The 26252-nt window shown below is 32.8% G+C and overlaps 1 protein-coding gene across 14 annotated transcripts in view; it reads left to right on the top strand.

Moving 5' to 3' along the window:
• The window catches only part of Rbm26 (RNA binding motif protein 26), a 96533-nt gene that overhangs the window by 44796 nt on the left and 25485 nt on the right, over positions 1-26252 (top strand). For 5 of the 14 annotated variants that reach the window (XM_033760928.1, XM_010622382.2, XM_010622381.3 and 2 more), the window contains 11 exons: positions 172-342; positions 678-833; positions 6136-6247; positions 8816-8975; positions 11139-11303; positions 11939-12070; positions 13139-13210; positions 20620-20745; positions 21058-21132; positions 22526-22693; positions 24576-24680. In XM_033760928.1, the coding sequence (XP_033616819.1) occupies positions 172-342; positions 678-833; positions 6136-6247; positions 8816-8975; positions 11139-11303; positions 11939-12070; positions 13139-13210; positions 20620-20745; positions 21058-21132; positions 22526-22693; positions 24576-24680 (1442 nt within the window). The remainder of the gene's footprint in view (positions 1-171; positions 343-677; positions 834-6135; positions 6248-8815; positions 8976-11138; positions 11304-11938; positions 12071-13138; positions 13211-20619; positions 20746-21057; positions 21133-22525; positions 22694-24575; positions 24681-26252) is intronic. The other 9 variants (XM_010622380.3, XM_010622379.3, XM_010622378.3 and 6 more) reach the window with 9 other exon arrangements.

Raw genomic sequence — 26252 nt, 5'->3', positions numbered from 1 at the left:
CCTGCAGTCTCGTATTACTTAAGTCAAAATTATTTTCGTAAACATTGAAATGTTTTGTATCACAAAAACATGTTAAGTTGTAACAGCTTTGTGTTTATAGAAGATATTACAGTTTGATAAGGGAAAATATGTTTGGATATATAATAATTTATTTTATTTGTTTGCTTTCAGATGATATTTCTTATTCTTTGATTTTGACAGGACCACCACCTCCCCTTCCTCCTTTGCAGCCATCTGGCATGGATGCTCCCCCGAACTCTGCAACCAGTTCTGTTCCTACTGTAGTAACAACTGGCATTCATCACCAGCCTCCTCCTGCTCCACCCTCTCTTTTTACTGCAGGTACTGTTTTGGCCCACTCTGTATTCATACTGTAAAGTAGTTTTAAAGCAGATTTTTAGATAAGAAATTTAATAGTGTCTATAGAGTTAATTGCTTTATTAGAACTATGTTTTTCTCACTAAATTATATCAACTACCTTGTAGGCTTGGAAGATATACAGTAATTCCTCACTTATGATTTCTTTTTAAAAACTTATTTTATCTTTAATATTTTTGCTTTTATGAAATTTTCTTTGTAATACACATAAAACAATAGCTATATTAGTAATTTGTTAGATGGCTTACTGTTCACAGTATTAAAAATTACGGAGTTTTATAATTATTTTTTAATTGCAGTTTTTGTATTACCAGATGCATATGACACAGATGGCTACAATCCTGAAGCCCCAAGCATAACAAACACTTCTAGACCTATGTATAGGCACAGAGTGCATGCACAAAGGCCTAACTTGATAGGACTAACATCAGGGGATATGGACTTGCCACCCAGAGGTACTATGATTAATTTTTTCTTCTTATCATTTTTATGGTCTCGAGAGTGGGGAACCATTATTAAAGAACAATTCTTCCTGTATTTGTTGAGGTTGATTAAGTGATGGTGATCTTGTTTGTTGCCTGAATCCTTTGGTGTCTCATGAGAGGTAGATAATGTGTGGTTCCATATCTGTGTATAGCTACACTTCATTACACTGTTCCACAGAGAATTTTCCCACAGTATGATTTCTCAGGTAGATTTGTTTTTGTATCTTTTGTTCATCTGTAGTTAGGTTCATTTAAACTCTTAAGAATAATGCTTTAATTCCTAAAGTAAATTATCTGTGTAAACTAATATTTGATGCCTTTTATTTTTTAATCCTTTTTTGTTTATTTGTTTTTGTTTTTGGTACCAGGGATTGAGCTTGGGACCTTGTGCTTGCAAGGCAGGTGGTAGAACCACTGAGCTAAATCCTGGACCCTTTTATTCATGTTAAAGTTTCATATTGGTTTGCTTATGTTTCTAAGCAACAGGAATTGTGTATTAGGAAATGACTTCTTTAAAAAATTTTTAGAGGCAGTCTTTTTAATATTTTCTAAAAGAGTTTGGACTGATAATAGTCATAAGGCAAGGCAGCAGAAGTGCTATACTTGAGATATAAACTGATGAGAAGGGTTAAAGGAGAAAGTATTCACATTAGTTTGAAAGGGGTAACGTTTTCTACAGATACCATTTTGTGGAGGTAAATGAGGGATATCAGACATAATAGAAAATATTACCCGGACTATTAAAAATACCTTTACTTAATCACCCTAATTAACTGTTAAAACCCATTTATATTCTAATGTTTTCTTGCTATGTTTCCTAGATAGAATAAAAAAATCAAGGTTTTTCATTGTGAATAGAAATCAGACTTAAGTAATAGTGTCTAATGTAGTTTAATAAACTTATGATTGCTTAAGCCTGTGTTTTTAATTTGTCAGTTAGAAGTAATAAGATTCTGAGCATCTTCGTTGAGTATTTGGAGACCTTTCTGTGATGGAAGTGTGAGGAATATTTTAATTTTGTATCTTCTTTCAGATTTGACATTTATATATAAGCCTACCCCCACATAAATATTGTTTAAATTTTCCCTAAGGATTCCAGTAACCACCATTAGCAGCAGTAGAAAAAGATTTTTAAAATAGTTTCTATGTGAGTGAGAATATTGCTTGTAATTAAAAAGTAGTCACTTAAGATAATAGCTCTTTGGGATATTTAGCTATCCTTTCATTGTCTCTCCTACCTAGCTAATTTATAGAAACTCCATTTTCTTCTTCTACTTAGGACGTTATTCTCATACTGATATTTCTGCTCTGACTGGGTATTTATATTCATTTCTTACCATGTTGCTTTTGAGTGGCATACATATATTTATTAGATTTATTAGATGTATTTCCATGTTGGGTTGATTTCTTGCTGTGATTGAGAGAAGGAAGAGAGCTCAAACACTTTGTATATAATTTTAGAAGTTGGAGTTTGGGTGTTTTAGCTCCTTATGCAGGCAATTAAAAATTACGAATCCTATTGAGAGATCAATGTCTAGCATTCCTACATAGAGATTTGAATGACTTTTAAATAAGTTGTAGTACCTGGTAATTCATTATGTACTACTTTGTCAGCTAATGTAGGAATATAGTCTATATTTTTATTTTTAACTTATCAAACTAATGTTGTAACCTATTTGAGTTGAGGATTGCCTATAAGTCTTTTTCAGGGTTTTTTTTTTTCAGTCCTTTCCCCTTTCCTTCCATACATTCTTTTTCTTTTTTTTTTTCTCTCTCTTTTTGGTACCGGGGATCAAACTCAGGTCCTTGCACTTGCAAGGCAGGTGACGGAACCACTGAGCCAAATCCGCAGCCCTTCCTTCCATACATTCTTATTTATTCCTGATTTAGATTGCAAATTTACTGTCCTGGATTGTGACAGATATATAGAAAGCTTATAGTATTGTTGATTTTTGTTTTTTTATTTTTTTACTTTTAATTTTTTTAGTATTGTTGATTTTGTAATTGTTATACATTTCTTATGGTCTTTCGATGACTAAGTTTATCAAAGATTATATTTTTGTATGATTTATTTATTTATTTGCTACCAGGGATTGAATTTGGGACTTTGTGCGAGGCAGGTGAGCTAAATCCCTGGCTATCAAAGATTGTGATAGTTATATGTCTATCCTTAATACTGTAAATCTTGGTGGAGAGTTATTATTAAATAAATGAAAAAAATTAGGCCTTTTTATGCCTTAGTGTTACTAATGTAAAGGTTTCTTAGCGGTTCTCTCTTTCCATATTTCTAAAGTTAGAAGCATGGCGTGGTGGCGCACGCCTGTAATCCCACCACTCAGGAGGCTGAGGCAGGAGGATCGCTGTGAGTTTGAGACCAGCCTGGGCTACATAGTGAGTTCCAGAGCAGTCTGAACTACATAGTGAGACCCTGTCTCAAAAAAACAAACATATTTCTAAAGTTAGAGAACTTGATGTTCTCTATGATTTGATATAGGTAGGGAGAAGGTTTTAGTAGTTTCCCATTTCCGATGAACAAAATCAATTCTGACAATTTTTAGAGAAAAACAATTTATTAAAAGAATTTTGTGGGAAGAACAGTACATGTGATGATTAGACACATTTCCTGAATGAACCAAGAGGAACTTGTCTTCTTTATTTTTTTTTTCCTCTCATTAAGTTTATTGGTACATTTAAAGCAAACAGTACAGTTACATTCATCATTGGGATCTTGTACCTTTACATGATATATCTTGGTTCTTATTTTTTCCCCATTCCTCTGCCCTCCTTTAACCCCCTCCACTCCTCCCTATTTCCAAAGATTTTGTGTCCATTGTTTTCTTTTCTCATATATTTCTTTTCCCTTCTTGCCTTTCCCTTACCCCTCCCATTTTCCCTACTCCGTTGGACCTTTTCTTCTTATTTCATATTATGAATTATATATTTTGAACCTTATTTACACTTTTAGGTTTCACACCAGAGAAACTGTTTGGTATTTACATGTGTGTTCTATTTATTTCACTTATGAGTATTGCCTCAGTGTGCATCCATTTATCTATAAATGTCTGTAGTTTCTTGTTCTTTATGTCTGAGTACTCCATTTTATAGAAAAACCATATCTTCTTTTCCAGTCTCCAGTTGATGGGCAGTTGGGCTATTTCCAAGTTTTAGCTACTAAAAACTCTTTGGCTTCTTTATTATTATATGTGCAGCCGAAGCGAGCACATTGGCTTCTTTATTTTTAACACTGTTTGAATATTAATTAAAAAAAGGAATCTTAAATGAGAAAACAAAGATTAATTGAGGCAAAACCATCTCAATTACTGGAGGAAACACATTGCTGTCTCTCCTAGTGAGCCTTCAGATGCAGTACATGTTAAAGAAGATCTTATATAGCTCAAAGATTCTCAGAAAGGGCTAGTTAACCAAGTTAAAAGACCAAAAATGAGACTTAAAAATCTTGTAGAGGTGGCAAGGTATCACTGGGCATAGAAACTAGTTTGCACTGTGAATGTCACTAATGCTAGATGCAGAATGTTTCTGCCTCATGTCCTGTGGAGATGTAGAATAAATCACAGCCAGAGAAAGTGGGTAGAATTAAGCACATGCACTTACGATATTTCGAGAAACTGAAAGAACTTTTATTTCTGGAATGGATGTAGAAGAACTGAAGAGGTCCAGTCAGGTATTTGAAGAATTCTGGAATAGAGGTGATAATAGCTGAGCTAGGTTAATAATAGTGAAGTTTAGTAAAGAGAATTAACATTAGTTTTACTAAGTTTTGGGGCTTTGAATAGGACTAATGGAAATGATGAAATTAGACACCAGATTTTTTTCTGGATAATTAGGCAGATGGTAATATCATTTGTTAGGAAAGAAGATAGGAAGATAAATTAAATTTTGAAAGTTTTTAATTATGCCATGAGTCATTTGAGTAGAAATGTTCAGCAAGAGATTGGATTTGGAAGTCTGAGGTCCATGAGAGACTGAAAAGGAGAAGCCAGAAGGCACAGTCAAAAACAGGAGGTGGGGATTCCTGAAAATCAGAGAAGGTAATATTTAAGACAGGAAGGTTAGAAGCAGCAAATGCTTCTTAGAGGTCCAGTAAAAAGAGGACTGAAAAATATTTGTAGGCTTAAACCATAAGTTAGGACATCAACAACTTTATATTTTCAGTAATGGGAGCAGCTGTGATGTTCAGAGGATTATTTAGTGAGTGAAGAGGTGGTAAGAAAGCCAAGTTAGATCAATGTACACATGTTTTAGGAGCTGGCTATGAAGGTATGGAGGGTAAATGGGGTGGGTAGTAAAGGAGAAATGGCTTTATAAGGTTTTCTTTGTAAAAAATGTATTAATTTTAGGGCTGGGGATTTAGCTCAGTGGTGCCACACCTGCCTTGTAAATGTAAGGTCATCAGTATGATCCCCTGTACCAAAATCAAAACAAAATGTATTAATTTTAGTTGTAAAGTTAAGTGTTCCTGGGAATGTTACAGAAAGGATTGAAGATGAAGGAAAGCAGCAGGGCTCTGGGGCATTGATTTTTAGGCCTCTGTATCTACAGATAATTGATGACTAAAAAATCTGGAAGCAAAGCCCAGTTAGGATGGTAAGACTAGATGAAAAAAAATGAGGCAAGTTTGTATCAAGCCTGTTTTAGTGATAACTGTGTAAAGTATTGGAAGCAGATATTTATAGCTCTTGTACAGTGCATTTCATTCTTTTTAAATCAAGTATGCTTTCAGTGTGTCAATATATTACTGTTGAGGTAAACAGCATCATTCAAAACTTATAATTTCTCAAAGGTCATTCAGTTAGTGTTAAATTGGAATCTTTTAGTTTGTGCATTTGATTAAAAATAATGAACTTAAAGACTCAAAAGTAATATATTTGTATATTAATACAGTATATTGATTTTTGGTGAATGTGATGGCACATGGAAATTTTCACATAGATTTTTACCCTTAAAGTGGCCTAAAGAATCACATTTTTTGATGCTGTGCCCATCTGGCAGGCCTCAGAGTCCTGAGTTCAATCCCCAGTATCAGAAAAAAAGAATCACATTTTGATTTGACATGAGAAAATTACTGATTGTCAAATAGAAGAATGTATTTGAAATAGATTAAAAATTCCCTGGGTTACTATGTTTGAGTGTACATTTATTTCTGTTCCTTCTAAAATATGTATATTTGAACAAAAAGCCAGAAACTTTTCAATATGAATTAAGGAAGTAGCTATGATAAAATATTAATCTATGCTTTTTTTTTTAAACACAGAAAAGCCTCCTAATAAAAGCAGTATGAGGATAGTAGTGGATTCAGAATCAAGGAAAAGAACAATAGGTTCTGGAGAGCCTGGAGGTCCCACGAAGAAGACTTGGTTTGATAAGTAAGCTGGCAGTAAAAACTGAAGAATTTTATTGTATACTGGTTTTGCAGACTTTTACTGTATGATTGTGACCATATAGTACTGTCTTTTTAAAAAATGTTGAGTTATTCTGTTGTACAGGTAAACCCCAAATAAAATGTAAGTTATTTTCTAGACATCTGTAGTTTAGTTGTCTGGTACTAGAAAACCGTTTTTTTAATGCAAGTGATGAGATTTTTTGACAACATAGTTTTTCCTCCTTTCACTTTTCCAAGAGAAACTACCCCTCACTTAAATAAGACATTGATTACTAGCTATTTGTAAAGAGAACCCTATTCAGCATATACGTAGTTCCTAATTAGGAGCAGAAAGGGCTTTTTGCAGGGTTGCAAACAGTTGGAGAGGTGTTACATTATCAAGGAAGAGCTTCAGAGAAAGGAGTCTGGAAACAATTTTGAGGAGGGTATGATGATTCATTTCTAAATTTGATGTATTGAAGAAAGACTATATCACACCTTTTGAGTTTTTTTTTTTTTTTCTCCTGTTTTTTTCTTTTCCCTTATTACCTTTCCCCTACCCTTCCCACTTTCCCTACACCGTTAGCCCTTTTCTTCCTATTTCACATTGTCAATTATCTCATTAGGGTCTTATGTACTATTATAGTTTATTCACACAAGAAAAACTATTTACGCATGTGTGGCTTATTTATTTCACTTAGGAGTATATCCTCAAAATGTATCTGTATTCCTATGAATGATTCTAATTTCTCATTCTTTAAGGCTGAGTAGTATTCCATTTTATAGAAAAACCACATCTTCTTTATCCTGTTTCCAACTGATGGGCAAATGGGCTTTTTCCAAGTCTTAGCTATTACAGACTGTGCTGCTATAAACATAGGTGAGCATATATCTCTGTGATATAATTCTTTTAATTCTTTTGGAAAGATACCCAGCAGAAGGATGGCTGGGTCAAATGGAACCTCTAATCCCAACTCTTTGAGGTATCTCCATATTGATTTCCATAGTGGTTGCACCAGTCTGCACTCCCACCAACAATGGAGAAGGGTCCCTTTCTCCCCACAACCCCGCCAACATTTGTTATTGTGTAATTTCTTGATAGCAGCCATTCTTTGTGGGGTGAGGTAGAATATTAGTGTTGTTTTCATCTGCATCTCTCAAATGACCAGTGATTTGGAACATTTTTCCATATATTTACTTGATGCTTTTACTTCTTTGTCTGAGGATGTCTGTTCAGTTCAGATGCCCATTTATGAATCCGGTCTTTATATTTGGGGAGGCTGATTGTTTTGAGTTCTTTATATATTCTAGATAATAGTCCTTTTGTCTGAGGAGCAGCTGGTAAAAATTTCCCACATTGTAGGTTGTCTGTTAGCTCTGTTGATGGTTTCTTTTGCAGTGCAGAAGCTTCTTAAGATGAGATCCCAGTTTTTTATTCTTTCTGCTAGTCCCCGTGCTACTGAGGATATGTTCATAAAGTCTTTTCCTATGCCAATGTCTTCAAGAGTTCTGCCTAACTTATCTTCCAGCAAGTTTAGTGTTTCTGTTTGAATATTTAGATCTTTAATCCACTTGGATTTTAATTTAGTGCATGGTGAAACATAAGGGTCTAGTTTTAATCTTTGGCAGGTTGAGATCCAGTTTTTCCAACACCATTTATTAAAGAGGCTATCTTTCCTCCAGTGGGGATGGTCAGCTCCTTTGTCAAAGATGAGGTAGCTGAGTACATCTGGAGTTGTTTTTGTGTCTTCCAATCTGTCCCACTGATCCTCAGGTCTATTTCTTTGCCAGTACCATGCTGCTTTTATCACAGTAGCTTTGTAGTATAGTTTCAAATTGGAAATTGTTATACCCTCTGCCATGTGTCTGTTGCCTAGCATGGCCCTTTTGAGCTTTAATAATCGATAGTTCATAGTTCTAGCTCCGTGATTAATTGTGTAATTCTGTGATTTGAGGCAAGTTGTTGGACAGTTTTTTCTTTTTCTTTATTATTATTATTATTTTTTTGGTACTGGGGATTGAACTCGGGTCCTTGTGCTTGCAAGACAGGCCACCGAGCCGCTGAGCTAAATCTGCAGCCGACAGTTTTTTCTTTTTCAAGTGTCAATTGTGTAATATGTACTTTCAACACTTCCTTATCTTTTTAAGCTGAAAAGAAGTTAAGGTGATCATTCTTTGTATTACAAAATTAAATTTGCAATTTATTCAATTTATAATAAAGTATATTCAACAAGTTAACCTATACTGACATGGAAAAAAAGCTTTATGTGCAAATTGACTGAGGATCTAAAGACCTTTCCAGCTAAAAATGTTAAATAAGAGCCCAGGTGTGCAAAGTACCAAATGATACAGCAGAATCTTTCTCAAGTTGTTTCTGTGAAAGATGTTAACACTACTAATTTGGGAATTTATTTGGAAGAAAATGTAAATTTCCTTTATCAAGTAGTACTTTGTAGTTTTGGGGTAAAAATTGGATTTAATTGAATATTTATGTGTAAAACTTTATTCCTTTGTACTTGGTGTAGGAGTCAGGATTTATAAATGTGCTGATCAACTTGATTTTTGTTTGCAGACCAAATTTTAATAGGACAAGTAGCCCAGGCTTCCAGAAGAAGGTTCAATTTGGAAGTGAAAATACTAAACTTGAACTGAGAAAAGTTCCTCCAGAATTAAATAATATCAGCAAACTTAATGAACATTTTAGTCGATTTGGAACATTAGTTAATTTACAGGTAAGAGCCATGGAGTGGATCCATTGTCCTTGCTCAATTTAATGGTCATACTAAAAGTGTTTTTTATAAAGAAATGTACAAAATTTGTTAGTATTCTAAAGTTAGGAAATTATAGACATTGTGTCTTTTCTGTTACTACGATGAAATACCTGAGGCTGATTCCTTTTTAAAAAGGAAGTATACTTAGCTTTCATTTTTAGGGTCTGAAAGTCCAAGATCAGGTAGTACCATTCATTTGGCTTCTGATGAAAGTCTAAGAGAGGTGTTGTCATCACAGTGGGCATGCCTGTGAGAGGGGGAGAAATTACGAATGTCTCAAAATAGCCAGAAAGCAGTTCAGTGGTTGTGTTTACTCTTGTGAGAACTGAGGTGTCAGTGAGAATGACCTGGATCCCCTAATTCTTTCTGACTGCAGAACCCCTAAGGACCTAAGAACCTCCCACCATGCCTTATGTCTTAAAAGTTCACTCTGTCTCCAAAAGCATTGCCACAGTAAGGTCTAAGCCCCAGACACGTCCCTTTGGGGGAAACACTCTAGCTATATCCAAACCATGGTAGATATGAAGTGAAACTTTAGAAAAATGTGTGGGTCTTCTTGATAATTTCAAAGGCATGAGTCTGATTTATCATAGTAGTATACAATTTTAGAGCTTGCCATAAAATTACAGGAAAGTTAAATAATCATGTTGGCAATATCTATCATAGTAGTTTTCAGTTCATCAGTTTCTCAAGAACATTTCAACACAACACTTCAGTGAGATTTATTTTTGCTAACTTTTGAAAAATTTTAAACATATACTTAGTAATGGAGGTGGAGAAGGCATGTTTGAGGTAAGGAAAATAGAAATGTATAAAACATTTAAAGGAAATGTTTCCTTTTCAACTTTTTCTCTTCACATCCCTTTATCTGTATAAAATTGCACTATTACAGTTTACTGTGTCCTACTCTAGATTTTTTTATGTATTGGTGTGTCTGCCTATACTAAACTTGGAATTATGGGTAGTATACATATTATCCTGTAGCTTTTTACTTAATTTTGCACATTTTTAAATATCTTCATGGCAATTCAGTTTATTGCATTTATATCTAGATATAAAAAAGTTCCCAGTTCCTGATAAAATTAAGTACACCAGTAATAGAAACTTTAAATATATTTTAAAACTGAGGCAGAACATAGTATCTCGTCTTGTTTCTTTGTTCATTTATGCAGCTTTTAGTGAAGTTGATAGCTCCTTTTTGCTATATCTGCGTATTGTTGCATTATTTATAAAACATTTTTCAAAATCATTTAAAAGTAAATTCTTGGTGAAATTGATGCTTTTAAATTAAAATATCTATAAAATGCTATCTAAAATCATTAAAGTTATAACTAATATTTACTGAATACTATTTTCTGTTATAAATGAATTACTTCTTAAAACAACACTAAGGAGTAGGTAATGTTACTATTCCCATATATAGAAGAGGACACTGAGACACAGAAAAGTTAAATGGCTTGTTCATGTGGAAGTCAAGGTTTGAGCCAAGCAAATTAATTTTTGTGTTGTTGCACACTGACTGTGGTTTATATGGCACACTTTGGTAAACATTGATATTATTGATACAATAGAAAGTTTAGAGTGAAATAGTCTCCATTTTTTAATTATCAGAATCATTTATTTCCTGAATCTTGGTTCCTCAAGTGTCAGAGGTGAATGATGTAGGTTTTTTTTCCCCCTCAAAGTTTGCTTGTGCTATTGTAAATACTGTGAAAATTACCACCTTGAGCTATTGCACAGATGGTATTTATGTAATTTTGAGCTAGAGATCACCTCTTCCAAAGTAGTAAACTTTCTTCTTTATTCTGTATTGAGTTTGGCCATGATACTCATTGACTATAGGAAATATTTTTCATATCTAGTATTAAAATCAGAGGTAAAAAGAGAAACATTTTGAAAGCTGTGTATAACATTTTTGCAATCGGTACTATGCTATTGAATGAAAGATACTTTTCCCACACTGTGGAAATCTTTGGTTGCTGTTTCTCCTGGAGTAAAAGTAGACTGGTAATACTCTAGATTTAAGGAGACATGAGGATAGTCTCTTTCTTGGAAGGACCAGAATTTTATATCTTGAGGACTTTTAATTTTAGAAATTCACTGTTATGATATTTTAAATCTTAGGTTGCATATAATGGTGATCCTGAAGGTGCCCTTATCCAATTTGCAACATATGAAGAAGCAAAGAAAGCAATATCAAGTACAGAAGCAGTGTTGAACAATCGCTTTATTAAGGTTTATTGGCACAGAGAAGGGAGCACCCAGCAGTTACAAACTACTTCCCCAAAGGTAAGAGAGAAATTTATGTGAAATTAAATACTTTTGTGGAGAGCTCTTAGTATACTGTTTAAGAGCAGAGGCCTTGGAATCGGGGGATATTAATTCATATTCTAGCTCCCCTACTATTAGCTCTGTAGACTTGAGAAAGTTACTTAACCTCTGCAACCTATTGTAAGTGTGATGTTAATCCCTACTTCAGAAAATTAAAAGATGGTTATATAAAGCATATAGAACAGTCTCTGGCAGATAGGAGACACTCAATAAATTATAGCTATGTATATTCTGTAAATTCAAACTTGGTTCATCTTGGAAATTCTTTGTTCCCCTTCCTCTTTCTTTTCTCTACCATATCGGTATTACATTGTGTAATCATAGATTGATTGCATAGAGGTGTATTATAGCAATTTTTTCCAGTTATTAAATATAATGAAGGATAAATTGCATTTAAGCTTTATAACATCATAATTCTTGCAAAGAAAACACTTATGTGTGTGTGTGTGAAGGAAATTGAAAAAACACTTGGGTTTTGATTATAATCTGTTTAAAATTTTTCTATGTATGAACAGTTTAGTACAAAATAACTAAGGTTATTTTTTATATTCCCCAACTAATCAGATTGTTTAAATTTTTTTTCTTGTTCTGAGGTAATGCAGCCTTTAGTCCAGCAGACCATTTTACCTGTTGTGAAGCAATCTGTCAAAGAGCGGTTGGGTCCAGTACCTTCAAGTACTGTTGAACCGGCAGAAGCCCAGAGTGCTAGTTCAGACCTTCCTCAGGTAAATGGCAGGTCCTACCTGTCATGTATTAGGTTCTCATAACATTAATTTCACTTGGTTACTTGAAATATAGTTAATTGTATATATTTTTCACAGAAATATGATCCTTATATAATTGAAACCCACCTGTAAGTTACTTACCATAACATTTTCACTGTTAGTACTTTTCTTATAGTCTTGAAGTCTTCCATTCATTTAATTCTTAACGTATGAGAAAGATTTCTTCTCAGTAGAAGAGGTACATTTCTGCAAAATTGCCAGAAGAGTGAAGTTTAGTACACTAAATCTTTATTTTTCCCATCATCTTTTTACTTAATTAAAATTCTATTATGCAGAAGACTGAACTGAAAGTTTTTGGGAAGAGAGGGTTTAAAACATCAGGTTAAGCATGTCTGATATGGCACTGTTTCAGATACTCAGGCAACTTGCCTTGCTTGCATCACTCCTAACTCTGGGATTCTCTCCTCCATATGTCATTCCTTCCCACTTCCTTCTACACTTGAGTAGCAATTTTCTTGTTTCTACACCCTCTGTTTTCAAAACTTAGCTTTCCCTTTACTCCAGATGTTTCAGGATTTGGTATATAAGTGAGGATATAGTTTCCTACTTAGCTAATAGATGCCACTTATTAGCTGAGTACCATATAGCTTGAGAAAGACATATCTTATTAGCTGAGTACTGTGTAAGCTTGAGAAAGATATATCTTAATCAAATCTAATTTAAAATATACTGATTTCTTGCTTGTTAACATAGGATTCTAAAAATTTTGATTCTGATGTCAGTGGAAGGAACTTCAGCACCTACCTGGTTCAGACCTCTTGCTTTGCATTGCAGTATTTCATGATTGAATAATATTGCATACTGTTTATAACATAGTTTACTTTTATTTCTCTATACACATTCTCTCCCTCCCTTCCTTTCCCCGCTTTAAAAATGCCCAAGTTTTTGTGATTAGCATCAGTATACTCATAGAACTGGTATATATTAGTAAAATCAGAATGTTCAAAATCCCAACAGATTTATATATGTTTGGGGAAACACTGAATATGTCCATTTTAATTTTTTTAGAATGTAACTAAGTTATCTGTGAAGGACAGGTTGGGTTTTGTATCAAAGCCATCTGTTTCAGCAACTGAAAAGGTAAGAATAGCATGATGTGTTTGTCTTGGCTTTGTAAATGTTTTCAGGTGGCATCTTAATTTTTAATTTTTTCATAGCCCAAATTTCTGCTTCTTAATAGTATTTGTATCTTTTATACCTACCTTTTTGATTTCCTACTGCTGAAAAAGAAAAATATTAGCCTACTGTTCTTTACTTTTTGCATCAACATTTTAATATTTGCCTATTTCTGTGTGCTTCATTCTTTTAGTTTTTCCTATTTATTTTCTTTATAGAGATACTGTACATTTTAATTTGAAAGCTGGTAGCTTAATAGCAAGGGCCATAAACTAGGAATTTTACCCAAGTTTGAGCCCTGACTCTTCACTTACTAACTGCATGATATTGGGCAGTGCTTTTAACCTTTCTTAATCTTTTCTTTGGTAAAATGGTGATGGTAATATTTCTCTTCCTCATGTAGTTTTGTAGGATTAAGTAAAACAACTATTTAAAATATTTGGTAAATGGGAAGTGGTGATATAAATGTAGGTTTTTTATTACCAATAGCTGTTGAATAGATCCTGACAATATATTTTATTATTTCTTTTTTTAAGATGAAGGGGTAAATACAAATTATGTTTAAGACCATTTATGATGGAATTATCTTCTGTCTACCCTGGTTTTTTCTTTTTTGTTATGAATTAATGCCTTGATATTTGAGGTATTTGAGTTATGTGGTATTGTAATATCATAGGATATTAGAATTGGACAACCTAAGGCCCAAATAGACTAAAAGCCCGAATGGTTTTATAGAATGATCTATACATTATGAGTTGCTCATCCCGACTAGAACCTGTGCCTCATTTTTCTAGTCTATGACTCTTTCTTTTCTGAACATTACAAAGGAAATTCACACTGAAGGTAAACAAAATAATTTGTGAGATAGCTGATTGCTATCATCTCGTTCTTCAGTATACAGATTCCTTTAGTTACTTTGTTAAACTTTGGTGGTTCTAGAAATTTAAATCTGAATTTCATTTTGTACATTAGACCTTTTTCTTGGGCATCTCTGTTTTTTCCAGGCATAACATGCCTGAAATGAGTATTTCCCATATAAATTCTTCTGGTTTCCGTCTGTGGAAGTGATACCACCATTTTCTAAAATGGGTAATCTACAAGCCTCAAGGACTGTAGTCCACTTCTTTTTCTTTGCTGTCTTCATTTCCCTGGCCTCTAGGTGCAGTGTCTTATCTATCATCTTGGAGTTCCCCCCTCTGTTTACATTGTTACCCATCTTACAAATGGGCATATTTAATTTAGAGAAACTTTTTCTCACATAAATTATTTTATGTGGCTCACAGCTTATTGATATACCTCAGTTATTGATTGTAGTTCTTTTTCTTTTGCTCTGGTTTTCCTTTTTGCCCTGTGGAGCATTTTCCTATTTACTGTCCTTTCCATTTCCTATCTTTTTTCTTTTTCTGGTGGTAATTTTCATGGGATGCATTTTCTCCTGCCTAACTAAATTCTAGGCAGTCTTTAAAGATTGAAGATCTCACTAATGTTTGCCATGAAGCCACCACATTTTTCCATGTGATGCCCCTTTTTTCTTTTTGCATTATTACTTAATTTATGCTACTAAATTTAGCACTATCAAATAATATACTTTGATTAGTTTTATCCTCGATAATAACTCAGGAATTTTAAAGAGACACTAAGATCTGCTCTACAGTGTGTAGAGCAATTTTGGAGACATATGAATACTATCTGCTTAATTAATATTCATGGTTTCTTTACATCAAGATTCCAAGTTGAAATCTGTGCTAATTACAGCTTTTACAAAACTTTCATAGTAACTTTAAACACTGCTTTCATTGTTTTTAAGGTCCTTTATTTAGCTTAAGAATAAAAGTAGTACAGAATGGATAATGTATACTAATGTATATTATACTAATTAAATAGCCACTAACTAAATTTATGAAAGTAATAACAGCAGTCTAATGATGGAAAAAATTACTTGATAAAGAATGTGACTTGGTCATCTTAATGAATGTTTAGCATTTTTTCTTTTGTTTATTCTTGGTGTTTGTTTCCCTATCCTATAGAGTTTTAGTGCAGAATGCTTAGAGGCAAAGAGATCTCGAAAACTGTTCCCCATCATCAGTAGTATTTAAAACATTTTAATTTTTTTCTAAATTGAAAAGGGAAAGCTCAAGGTTATCTTTACAACATCCTGTTACTATTAAAGCAAGTAATCTTATAAATGAAGCTTTTTATACCCTTTCCTATAAGTAATATCTATGAAACTCTTTAGTGATTATTCTGTATTCTAAGATTCCATTTTTGTGAGCTTTGGAGAGAGAAAACTTAAAATCTAACTGATGCTGTTAAGTAGTATTAAATTCACTTAGATTTGATTGTTGAAGTGCTTGTAGCCTAGGCTCCAGAGATTTACAAAACAAAGGTAGTGGGTGTACAAACCATCTGGTTAGTTTTTTTAAAAAGATGCAGACTGTTCAAATTATCTTGCTAAAGCCTTTCTACTTTATGAATGTAAACTGAATAATCAGTTGAATATTTAAATTCTTAAAACCTGTACCAGTTTTAGGTACAGGGTATATTGTTTTATATTTTTACAATCTAAAAATACATTTTGGTTTCATGGTGATACGTTATTAATCTTTGTGTGACAATTTTTGAGAGGAAATTACGTGATTTAATTGGAAAAACATTTTATATAAACATTATAGAAACTTTACTTTGTGATTTAATAGTTGCCATTGTATATGATACTGAATATTGGAAGACAATGAGTTTTCTTAGTTGTAAAAAGGAGTTGTTCAAATAACCCTTTTATTTTTAAATTTGGACTTTTTTGTGTAATTTTACTGTTTAAAATATAAAGACTAGGGAAATTTATGTTATTTTTTCTTACCGCATAATTACTAGCTATTTTTTTAATGCGTTGATTGTCCTTTGTCAGGATTATTACCTACATTTTTTATTATAGGAAATACAACATTTAAAAGTTTTTGCTGAAATTTCTGGGAACTTTTTAAATTGTAGCAAAAGTTTAATATTTGTTAAAATATTTCTAAAAGCATTAATCCCTTTATTTTAATCTATTTGATGTATAAAACCTAAAAATGTTAAACTGATGGATGAAGAGTAGAATGTAGACCTCAGAGGCTGGAGGTCTGGGAACTGGATGTTGGTTAAAAGAGACAAAGCTAGTGAGATAGGAGAAATAATGAGTTTAAGAGCTGTGTATGCCATCATTACTTCACAATGTATTACATTCTTGAAAATTGCCCAGTAGATTACAGAATTCTCATCACAGAAAAATGTGTGGGCTAATGCAAATATTGCCTCAGTTTAGCTGTTTAACAAGGTACATATTTCAAAAAAACAATGCTGTACTGGTTAACTATATGTAATTTTTATTAAAATTTTTTCAAGTTTAAATAATATGATAGACTGAGTAGACTTAGAGTATGAATTCTTGAGAGAAAAAAGTCTGTTCTCTAAAAATACTTTCTGAATTTAACGTTAAAATTCTGTTTCTCACCAGAATTCCCACACTTGGTATAGAATGCACGTCTATGTGTGTTAAAAACTTACTTTCTTTGATGTCTAAGAATATGTACAAGTAAACCTATATGTTCTACAGCAAACACTAACTATTCAGTGAGTGGTGCAGTACTGAATTAATACTTTCCCCTGCAAGTTCCATAACAAGACGAGGACTTCTACTGTCATCATGTTTTCATTATTGTACTAGAAGATCTAACCAGTTTAGTAAAATAAGAAAATGAAATAAGCCATATAAAGATTAGAAAGGAGGAATCAAACCAGTTTACTCACAGATGACATGATTATATATGTAGATAAACCAAAAAAATTCAGAGTTGGGATTAATAGTAAATACAGAAGGTCATTGGAAATAAAGTCAATATGTAAAAATTTTAGCACATGCAATCTCTTTTACTTTTCTTGTTGCTGAGCCAAAATACCCAACACCCAGAGGTAAAGGAGGAAAAGTTTATTTTGACTCAGAGTTTGTAGAAGTTTCAGCCCATAATTGGTTGGCTCCATGGCAGGGGGGCATCATAGGAACAGTTCATTGCAGACAGAAAACAGCTAGAGCAGCAAGCAAGCCACAAGCAATGACCCTCTTTCTGTCCCTTGTATTACATCCTTACCCTTAGAGTAGGTAGCACTGACACCGAGGGTGGGGGTACCCTTAAATCCTATCCAGAACTGTGCCAAACCAATCAGTGGACTAATTTGGTAGTCACACAGCCTTAAGCCTACCATCACATACTCTAGATCCAGCCATTTCTGAAAATCCCTCACCTGTGATCTTGTGAGGCTTTTGGGGGACATTTAGATACAAGCCATAACATGCAGAAAACCATTTGCAAAATAACAGAAGGTGTGGTTGTTTGGAAATACCATTACTTAGGTAATGACTATTCTTTGGAATATTTGACTATTCTTAGGAATTATAGCATCATCTTTTCTTTTGGATTGTCATTTCCCTTCATTGGTTTCATTTTTAATAGACTTTTCTCATTTTAAAGGACACATATCTTTGTTATCTAAACTCTTAACCATCTGAATTTTTTTTATTGCTAGATGTTTGCAATACATGAAACTTAATTCATTGTGAGGATTGGTATATTATCTAAACACTTGAAAAAATTTAAATTGTGAACAGTATTTATAATCATAGAGTTCATTATTTCCAAATCACATTTTTACATTTTAACATCTTTGAATTTGGCTTCATCTTATAGTTGTTGGTATTTCTGGTTGTATCATAAGAGTGGGCTTTAAAAATTTCTTTAAATGTATGGGCATATAAAAGGAGTATATATGTTAAGAGTCCTTGAAACTTAAGATTCAGTGAAATACATTTTTGGATGGATTTCCTGCTTTTACAGAAGGAAGTTACTGAATGGAACATGGCAATTGGGCTTCTTCTAAGAATAAAGAAGTTTTATCATTGTCAAATAATTTTATTCCTTTTGAAGGAGCACTTCTTAGTCTGATAAAACAGATTTTAAAGATGCTTTGTGAAGGTATACTCCTGGTTTAGTTAAGTTAGAGAAATGCTAAATTAAGCATTATATGAGTTTCTTTGCTTCTGGGTTTCTCACTGTTTTTATTACGATAATATACATATGACACTGAAAGATAAGGTTATGCTATTTACTCTTTCCAAGTTAATTGAGTATAGCAACCTTTTTGGTCACAGCTTTTCAGTGTGTTGTGGAGTCCTCATGAAGAAAATGGTACAGACTTTTTCAGTACACAATATTGTTTTTCCCTCCATAAAGTTACTGTTCCTCCTTTATGTAGTACAGTTTGGCATTTTGTGTTGTGGCACAGTAGCATGACAGATTTTTCTTCATAGTTACAGAGGATGGTCATTGAACTTAGACTGTAAACTAAATCTCTTTGTATCTTAAAGAATGTAACCATTTTATAAGTCCTATTGATATCTGAGTATTTTTATCATTGGAGAAAATCAGTCAGATTTTGATACATACCAAGTACTGTTAAAGAGCCTTTATTTTTATTTTTATTTATTTATTTTGGTACCTGGGATCAAATTCGGGATGTTGCTCTTATGAGGCAGGTGACAGAACCACTGAGCTAAATCCCCGGTCTCTAGAGCCTTTATTTTTAAACATCAGTTCTGCTGTGTGGAACAACTATAATTACAATATTTTAGATTTTTATTTTTTCTAAAGGTTAAGTCACAGTGATGGCAAACCTTATAGACCTTTCAGTGATAGCAAACAGCCAGCTGTGCATGCATGTCACAGTTTCATCACTATTGGGACATTTTTGCTTAGTTAGAGTACTGATGAGTTGCCTAAACTTTCTGTTTTTTGGTACCAGGGATCGAACTCAGGTCCTTGTGCTTACGAGATGGGTGGTCCTTGTGCTTACTGAGCTGAATCCCTGTCCCAACTTTCTGTTGTTCTTTAATCTAATTTCATGATAAACAATTCGAAAGCGGTCTCCAGATTGATACCTCTCTCTGATATGCCTACACATTAACATTTTGGTAGTTAAAATAGGGCCTTTTTTATCATTGATAATCTTGCATTTGAGTAGTTTATTTAACCCACTTTTATTTATTTATGTTTTTTGGTACTGGGGATCGAACTCAGGTCCTCGTGCTTGTAAGGCAGGCAGCAGAACCACTGAGCCAAATGCCTGGCCCTCATTTAACCATTTTTAGATCATGAACTCCAGTAAGATTTTAGAAGCATTATTTTCCTCCGGAAAATAACAGTATTCATATACATGGGTCCATGTTTAGATTTTAAAGCATTCATAGATCTCCCTGAGGAGATCCCTGGGCTTTTTTCTACGAACGAGTAAACACACTCCATGGAACTGTTTTGCTTTTGAAGAAATTAAAAAGCAGTATATAAACACTTGAAAAAATGAAACCTTTTATAGGAATGATTGTCCAGTTTACTGAATACCATTTATATAGAGTATGTACCCTGACACTATTCTAGGTACTGAAGATATAGCAGTGAACCAAGGGAAATAAAATAATCCCTGCTCTCAAAAAGACAATTTGGATGTTTGTAGAGATGTTAGACACCATCAAGTTGAACCTTCTCATTTTATCAATGAGCATACTGCAGCCTAAAATAGAATGTGATCTTACCCATGATCTCAAAGTTATTTGATTAGCAAGACTTAGGTACTGGAAGCACAAAGAGAAATGGTCTTTGTGGACAGGGAGAAGGACAAATAAATTAATACACCAGTAAGTAATTTTTGCTAAATAGCCATTAGTAGCTAAAAATAGCTAATAGAGTTTTGGTTTTGGTTTTGGTTTTTGGTTGGTTTTTTTTTTTGGTACCAGGGATTGAACTCAGGTCCTTGTGCTTGCGAGGCAGGCGGCAGAACTACTGATCTAAATCCCTGGCCCTAGCTAGTAGAGTTTTTACCTAATACCTAATTCATGTAAGAATCTGTTTAGAGAAGCAAAATGATTATTGCTTTGTGGACAGACTGCATTGTGTTAAGGCTGAAACCTGAGTAAGTTAAGTATGGAATGTTGCTAGCTAAGGAATGGATAACTGCATATTAGGAATGATCATCTTCAAGTGAAGGGAAACATGCAGCTTCTTCCTGTGCCATGCTTTTTGTGAATCTTTTGCTCACCGGTAGTGACTGCATACAGTAGCAATAAGTGTATTCAGTGCTAGTATTTTCTGAGTGATAAAATAATGGCAGTAGTTTTTCTTGACTTGATACTTTTGTATGTTTGTCTTTACTTATTTTTCTATAAACATAAATTCATAATGCATTTGGTTGTGTAAATTCTGCAGAAGTTGAGTTATCCTTGGAAAATAGGACTTAGGAAATTATGAATTGTTGAAAAAAATTTTAAGAAACTTAATTTGTATTGGTAGGTGTTGTCTACATCTACTGGCCTAACAAAAACGGTGTATAATCCAGCTGCTTTGAAGGCTGCACAAAAAACCTTACTTGTTTCCACCTCTGCAGTCGATAATAATGAAGCACAGAAAAAGAAACAGGTAAGTTCCACCTCTATAGTAGAACTTGCATAGGGTAAACTTTTCTTTTTATGTGTATATGTGTTTAAGAGCTTATCACAGAACAAAACTAAAAACTTTGTTGATTACTATCGAACTTTTATCCCCTCTTGTGTGGCAGTATTAATTTTTCCGCCGAATGGAATATTCCTGATTGTTCTTTGAAACTTGCATATATAGTTAAGTTGTACATATAATTTTTAGTTTTTAGCTTCTACAGTTAACTACGACTTTTCTCTGGAGTTATTTTGTCACTTTATAGTAATCTAATGATATTTTGATCCCTAACTCTAGGAGGCACTGAAACTTCAGCAGGATGTAAGGAAAAGGAAACAAGAAATTTTAGAAAAGCACATTGAGACGCAGAAGGTAAATATTAAAAAGTTAAGATTTGGCAGAACATCTATAAATGTTACAACTTTTAGTGAATTTAAACTTATACTGTTTAGTTTGGAAAAACAGATTGATATAATTTGTAATGGTAAAAGTGAAATGCTTATCAGTGACATTATGTGATCAATATTATGTATTAACATTGTGTATTTGGGATGAAGAACATAACATTAAATTATGGGCATAGTTTAATGGAACTATGGCTATCAACGTGAAATGGAAATGAGAATAATATTCTGTTGTATTGCTGCACAGTAGTTTCAACAGATAATGAAAGGGAACCTTCTCAGTGTTGATTTGTATCTTTATTGGCTTTGGATCCTATAGTGCTGTGTTCTTAATACAGTAACCAGTAGATACACCTGCCTATTGAGTGTTTAGAGTGTATCTAGTCCAAGCTGAGATGCAAGTGTAAAATATACACCAAATTTCAAAGGTGTAATATAGAGAAAAAAAGGGTGTAATAACAGTACATCCGTTTGTTAAAATGAAGCATTTTGGATATAGTAGGTTAAGTAAAATATTACCACTTTAATTTTCTTTAGCTTTTTAATGTAACTGCTAGAAAATTAAATATTACTTACGTGGCTAATGCTAATATTTCTTTTGGACAGTGTTACTCTAATATATGATGTTAAATTACTGTCAGTTCTTCATTATGTCTGGTAATGAAAGTTAGTTATAGAACATTTGAAAATATAAAAAACATTTCAATTAGAACTGTCTTCTAATTTAAATTTGGATGTACTGCATAAAGAGAAATCAAGATGCTGTGCATCAAAAATTAAAGCTATCTTAACTCATAAAACGTTTACTTTGTGGTTTCTTCCACATGTACATATTACCTTGCTTCGGTTCCTGTTTCTTGTCTTCTCTGTTGAAGATAATCATTCTCAGCTAACCAATTTTTGTTCCCTATGACAAAATAATTATACATTCAATATTTCTAATTTTTTGTTATATTAAAAAGGCCCTACATCATTTCCTCTGTTTTTTTCTGGCTTGCACAGAATATTTGGAGTGAGGATACTGAAGGAGCATCTTAACAAATGGTTTAGACAGTAAAATTGATATTCTTTTTTTTTATATTTTTCACTGATAATTTTTCAGGAATTGAGTTGAATTTCTTCTGGTTATGTGCTTTGAACTTATGTACTAAGGGAATCAAATAGTCATTAAGTTCTTTAAACTTAAATTGAGATACTTCTGTTAGCATTATCAAATGTGCTATTCTGCTATCTTTACATACTTAGAAATAGTTAGCTTTGTTGTGGATACATAAACTAAAAGTAATAATATTTATTTTATTCTCACTTTGCTTTGTTAATAGTAGTAAGTACCTTAAGATTTTTCTCTTTAAAATTGGCAGATGTTAATTTCAAAACTAGAGAAAAATAAAACAATGAAGTGTGAAGATAAAGCAGAAATAATGAAAACTTTAGAAATTTTGACAAAAAATATTACCAAGTTGAAAGATGAAGTTAAAGCCACTTCTCCTGGGCGCTGTCTTCCAAAAAGTATTAAAACCAAGACTCAGGTATTTTAAGTTGTGTTAGTATTTTTATGACAGTTTATTTTAAAATGTTTAACATTGTTCTTCTGAGATTCACTTTTAGGTAAGGCACTTTGTTCAAAACCTGGCCTCTGTGAACTTTACTAATCTTTTGGGTCCTTCTGGGGGCTACTGTTGGAAAGTCAGGAATTAGGAATATAATCACTATATGGGTAATTTTGAAGAGGTAACTTAAGGACAGGATGCTATGTTAATCATAACATTAATTGTTTTACAGATTTTATTTGATCTTTATAAGTTGGTGGTATAAAAGGTCAGTGACAGAGAAATAACATTCTTTTTAAAAAATAATTTTATTAATACATTTTAGATATACATAATGCTAGCATTCGTTATAGGAAATTTGTACCTATACATGATGCATCTTGATTCTTCCTTTTCCCCAACTCCTTCTACTCCCTTCAACCTCTCTTCCCCTCCTTATGTACAAATACTTTGTTCACATTTTTTCCTGTTCTGTTTTTTCTTTTTTCTGCCATCCCTTCCCCATCTTCACTCCATTGTTCCCCTTCCTATTTGAACACTTTTTTCACATTTCACAACATGTATTATACATTTTGGTCCTTATTTACCCTTTTGGTTTCTCACACCAGAGACACAATGCAGTATTTAAACATTGGTGTCTGATTTATTTCATGAGAGGTAACTTTCTAATAGCACTATACAGTGGATTGATTGGAAAGGAGAAAATCTGAGTAGATTTATCTGTTGGATACAAACAGGTGGGCAAGATAATTTCAGATAGTAATAAGTGATAATAATAATGTAGGATTATGCAGTATTCTTGGTACATGTATACTTGCTGTGTATATATATGTAAGACCATAAAATTTGATATTTCTGATTTTAATCCATGGTTTCACCTTTTATTCTGTATTATATGTGATCCTATTGAAATCAATATATTATTCATTGACAATTATACCTGTCCTATATTCAAATTAATTGCAAAATTGTTAGAATATTTTCTAATAATTTAAATTCAAAATTTCTTCCTAGTCTTTACAAGCTCAATGAATGTATTTTACTAAGGGTGTAATGTTATAATTAGTCTAGGATTTTTTTCACCCCGTTATATGCTATATTATCAATTTGATAAACAGATCTGTTCCTGTTTGTATTCAGTTTAGTTTGCTCTTCCCCTTGCTATAGTCCTTGTTTTCTTCTTGATGAAAATTTATTATTTGAATAAATAAAATATTAACATGGTTTAAAAGCCAAATTGTATTAAAAGGTATGCATCAAAAGCCTTTTTGATTCCCAGTACTCTTACCCATCCTCTATCGGTAACCAAGTTCACTAATTTTAAAAGGTATGCATCAAAAGCCTTTTTGATTCCCAGTACTCTTACCCATCCTCTATCGGTAACCAAGTTCACTAATTTCTGGTTTATCCTTTTAATACTTCTTTAGGTGTGTGTGTGAGTGATATTTGTATGTCTATGAATAACATAAACATGCATTTGTATGTTTATTTTTACCTATATAAAAACATACTCTATATTGCTTAGCACTGTGGTTTTTTTTGTTTTCTTTTCAGCTATTTCCTGAAATTACTCCATATCCATAGAATGCTCACTTTGGCTGCTGTATAGAATATAAATTATTGGGCAGTCAGTGTAAATAGAATAATTAGGAAGCTCTTGTAGTGTTATTGACCATAGTTGGTTGATAGCTTGGGCTAAAGTAATAATAATACTATCGATAAAAATGAAATATATGGACTAAATGGGAATATATGAAATGACAAGCTTTAATTAAGTTCAGATTTTTCTTTTTTTCCAGGAAAAAAGTTTAATGTAGGGTGTTAACTATTGTCTCCTAAAATATTAATTACTACATTTTAGATGCAGAAAGAATTACTTGACACAGAACTGGATTTATATAAGAAGATGCAGGCTGGAGAAGAAGTCACTGAACTTAGGAGAAAGTACACAGAATTACAGCTGGAAGTATGTTTCATCACAGCTATGCCGTACAATTAAAATACATATAGTTGTAGTGGTTAACTTAAAAATGTATATCCTTAAAAAAGAAGTATATCCTTTGTTCTGGTCAAGGACTGTTGACATAGAGGGAAGAGGTTAACAGTTTTTCATTTCAGAACTACTGGAGAAAAAAAATTTTATTTAATGAAGAGAGGTAGTGGTTCTACCTATACATGCAAGTCTCTCCATTTCTAGTGAATTTTTTATTTCTCTTTGTGGCCTTTGTACAACTGAAACCTATTAAAGACTTTCAGGTACTCTTTTCAGAAGATACTCTTTGCATATACAAGCTTATTGAATTGAATTACTGTGAAGAGCAGACTTTGAATGGCAGAACTATATTGAAAAATGTGCTTACTAAGTTTTGCCTATAGATGGTGCTATGGGTATTTTAAAAGAGGAAATAAACTACTTTCTTATAATTTAGTTACATAGTTACTTATATGAGAAATCCTGAGCAAAATTGGTTCCTGTTACATGACATGAGAGTTGTTAATATTTAGTAGAAAGATATTTAAAGTTGGAATTACATTTTGAGGTACAGAGACATTAATGGTATTTATAAATTAGGTACATTCATTATTTAACACAATTTAAAGTTTTTGTATTCTATTTAACTTAATTTTATACCTTCAGGTTTTTTTTTTTTTTTTTTTTTTTTTTTGGCGGGGGACTCTCAGCACAGTAGAAATCTATTGACCGTTGTTATATAGGTATTTAAAAAATTTAATGTTTAGCAGCTTTCAACTTGCCCGTTAGGACAAGGCCCCATCTTGTCTGAGAGTCAGAAGAAGCTTAGGATGTTGTCCTAAACTTGTATTAGTTTGCATTCTCTGGAAACTTAATCAGGTTGTGTGTGTCCCACCCAAAATATGAGGTTTTGAATAATATTTCTTTTATGTTAATATAGAAATTGTGCTTTCTCATTCTGGAGATTTCATGCCAGTGGTGGCATAACAAGCAAAATTTTAAAATTCTGGCCTAAAATTTTAGTAAGTGTTGGTACTATTAAAATTTGTTATTTATGTTTTTCTTTTTTATTGTATAGCTAAATATTAAATGACAGTTTCTATTTTTCTTTTATGATAGCTTGAGTTTATTTTATAGTCAGTATATTCTATAATGCAGTTTTTTTCAGTGGGTGCTCGCTTACTATGGTAATTTTATTAGTGTTTTTTTTTTTTTTAGTTTTTTGAGACAGGGTCTCACTATGTAGTTGAGACTGACCTGGAACTCACTATGTAGTCCAGGCTGGTCTTGAGCTCACAGTGATCCTCCTGCCTCAGCTTCCCGAGTGCTGGGATTACAGGCCTGCGCCACCATGCCCAGCTAATTTAATTAGTTTTTTAGGAGAAATTAATGAAATCCAAAGTACTACAGAATCCTAAAGCCTCAAATTATGGATTTTTAGATTAGGAATGCTGTTATCAGTATAGTGTATGCAAATATTGCCAAATCCAAAAAACTCCAAAATCTGAAACAGTTATGATGTGTTAAACATTTCATATAAAAGATATTCATTTCTTTTTTTTTTCT

Source organism: Fukomys damarensis, unplaced genomic scaffold (assembly GCF_012274545.1).
Source record: "Fukomys damarensis isolate Sample0158 unplaced genomic scaffold, DMR_v1.0_HiC HiC_scaffold_6, whole genome shotgun sequence".
NCBI classification, from domain to species: domain Eukaryota; kingdom Metazoa; phylum Chordata; class Mammalia; order Rodentia; family Bathyergidae; genus Fukomys; species Fukomys damarensis.
This window is presented reverse-complemented; position numbering and strand designations above follow the sequence as displayed.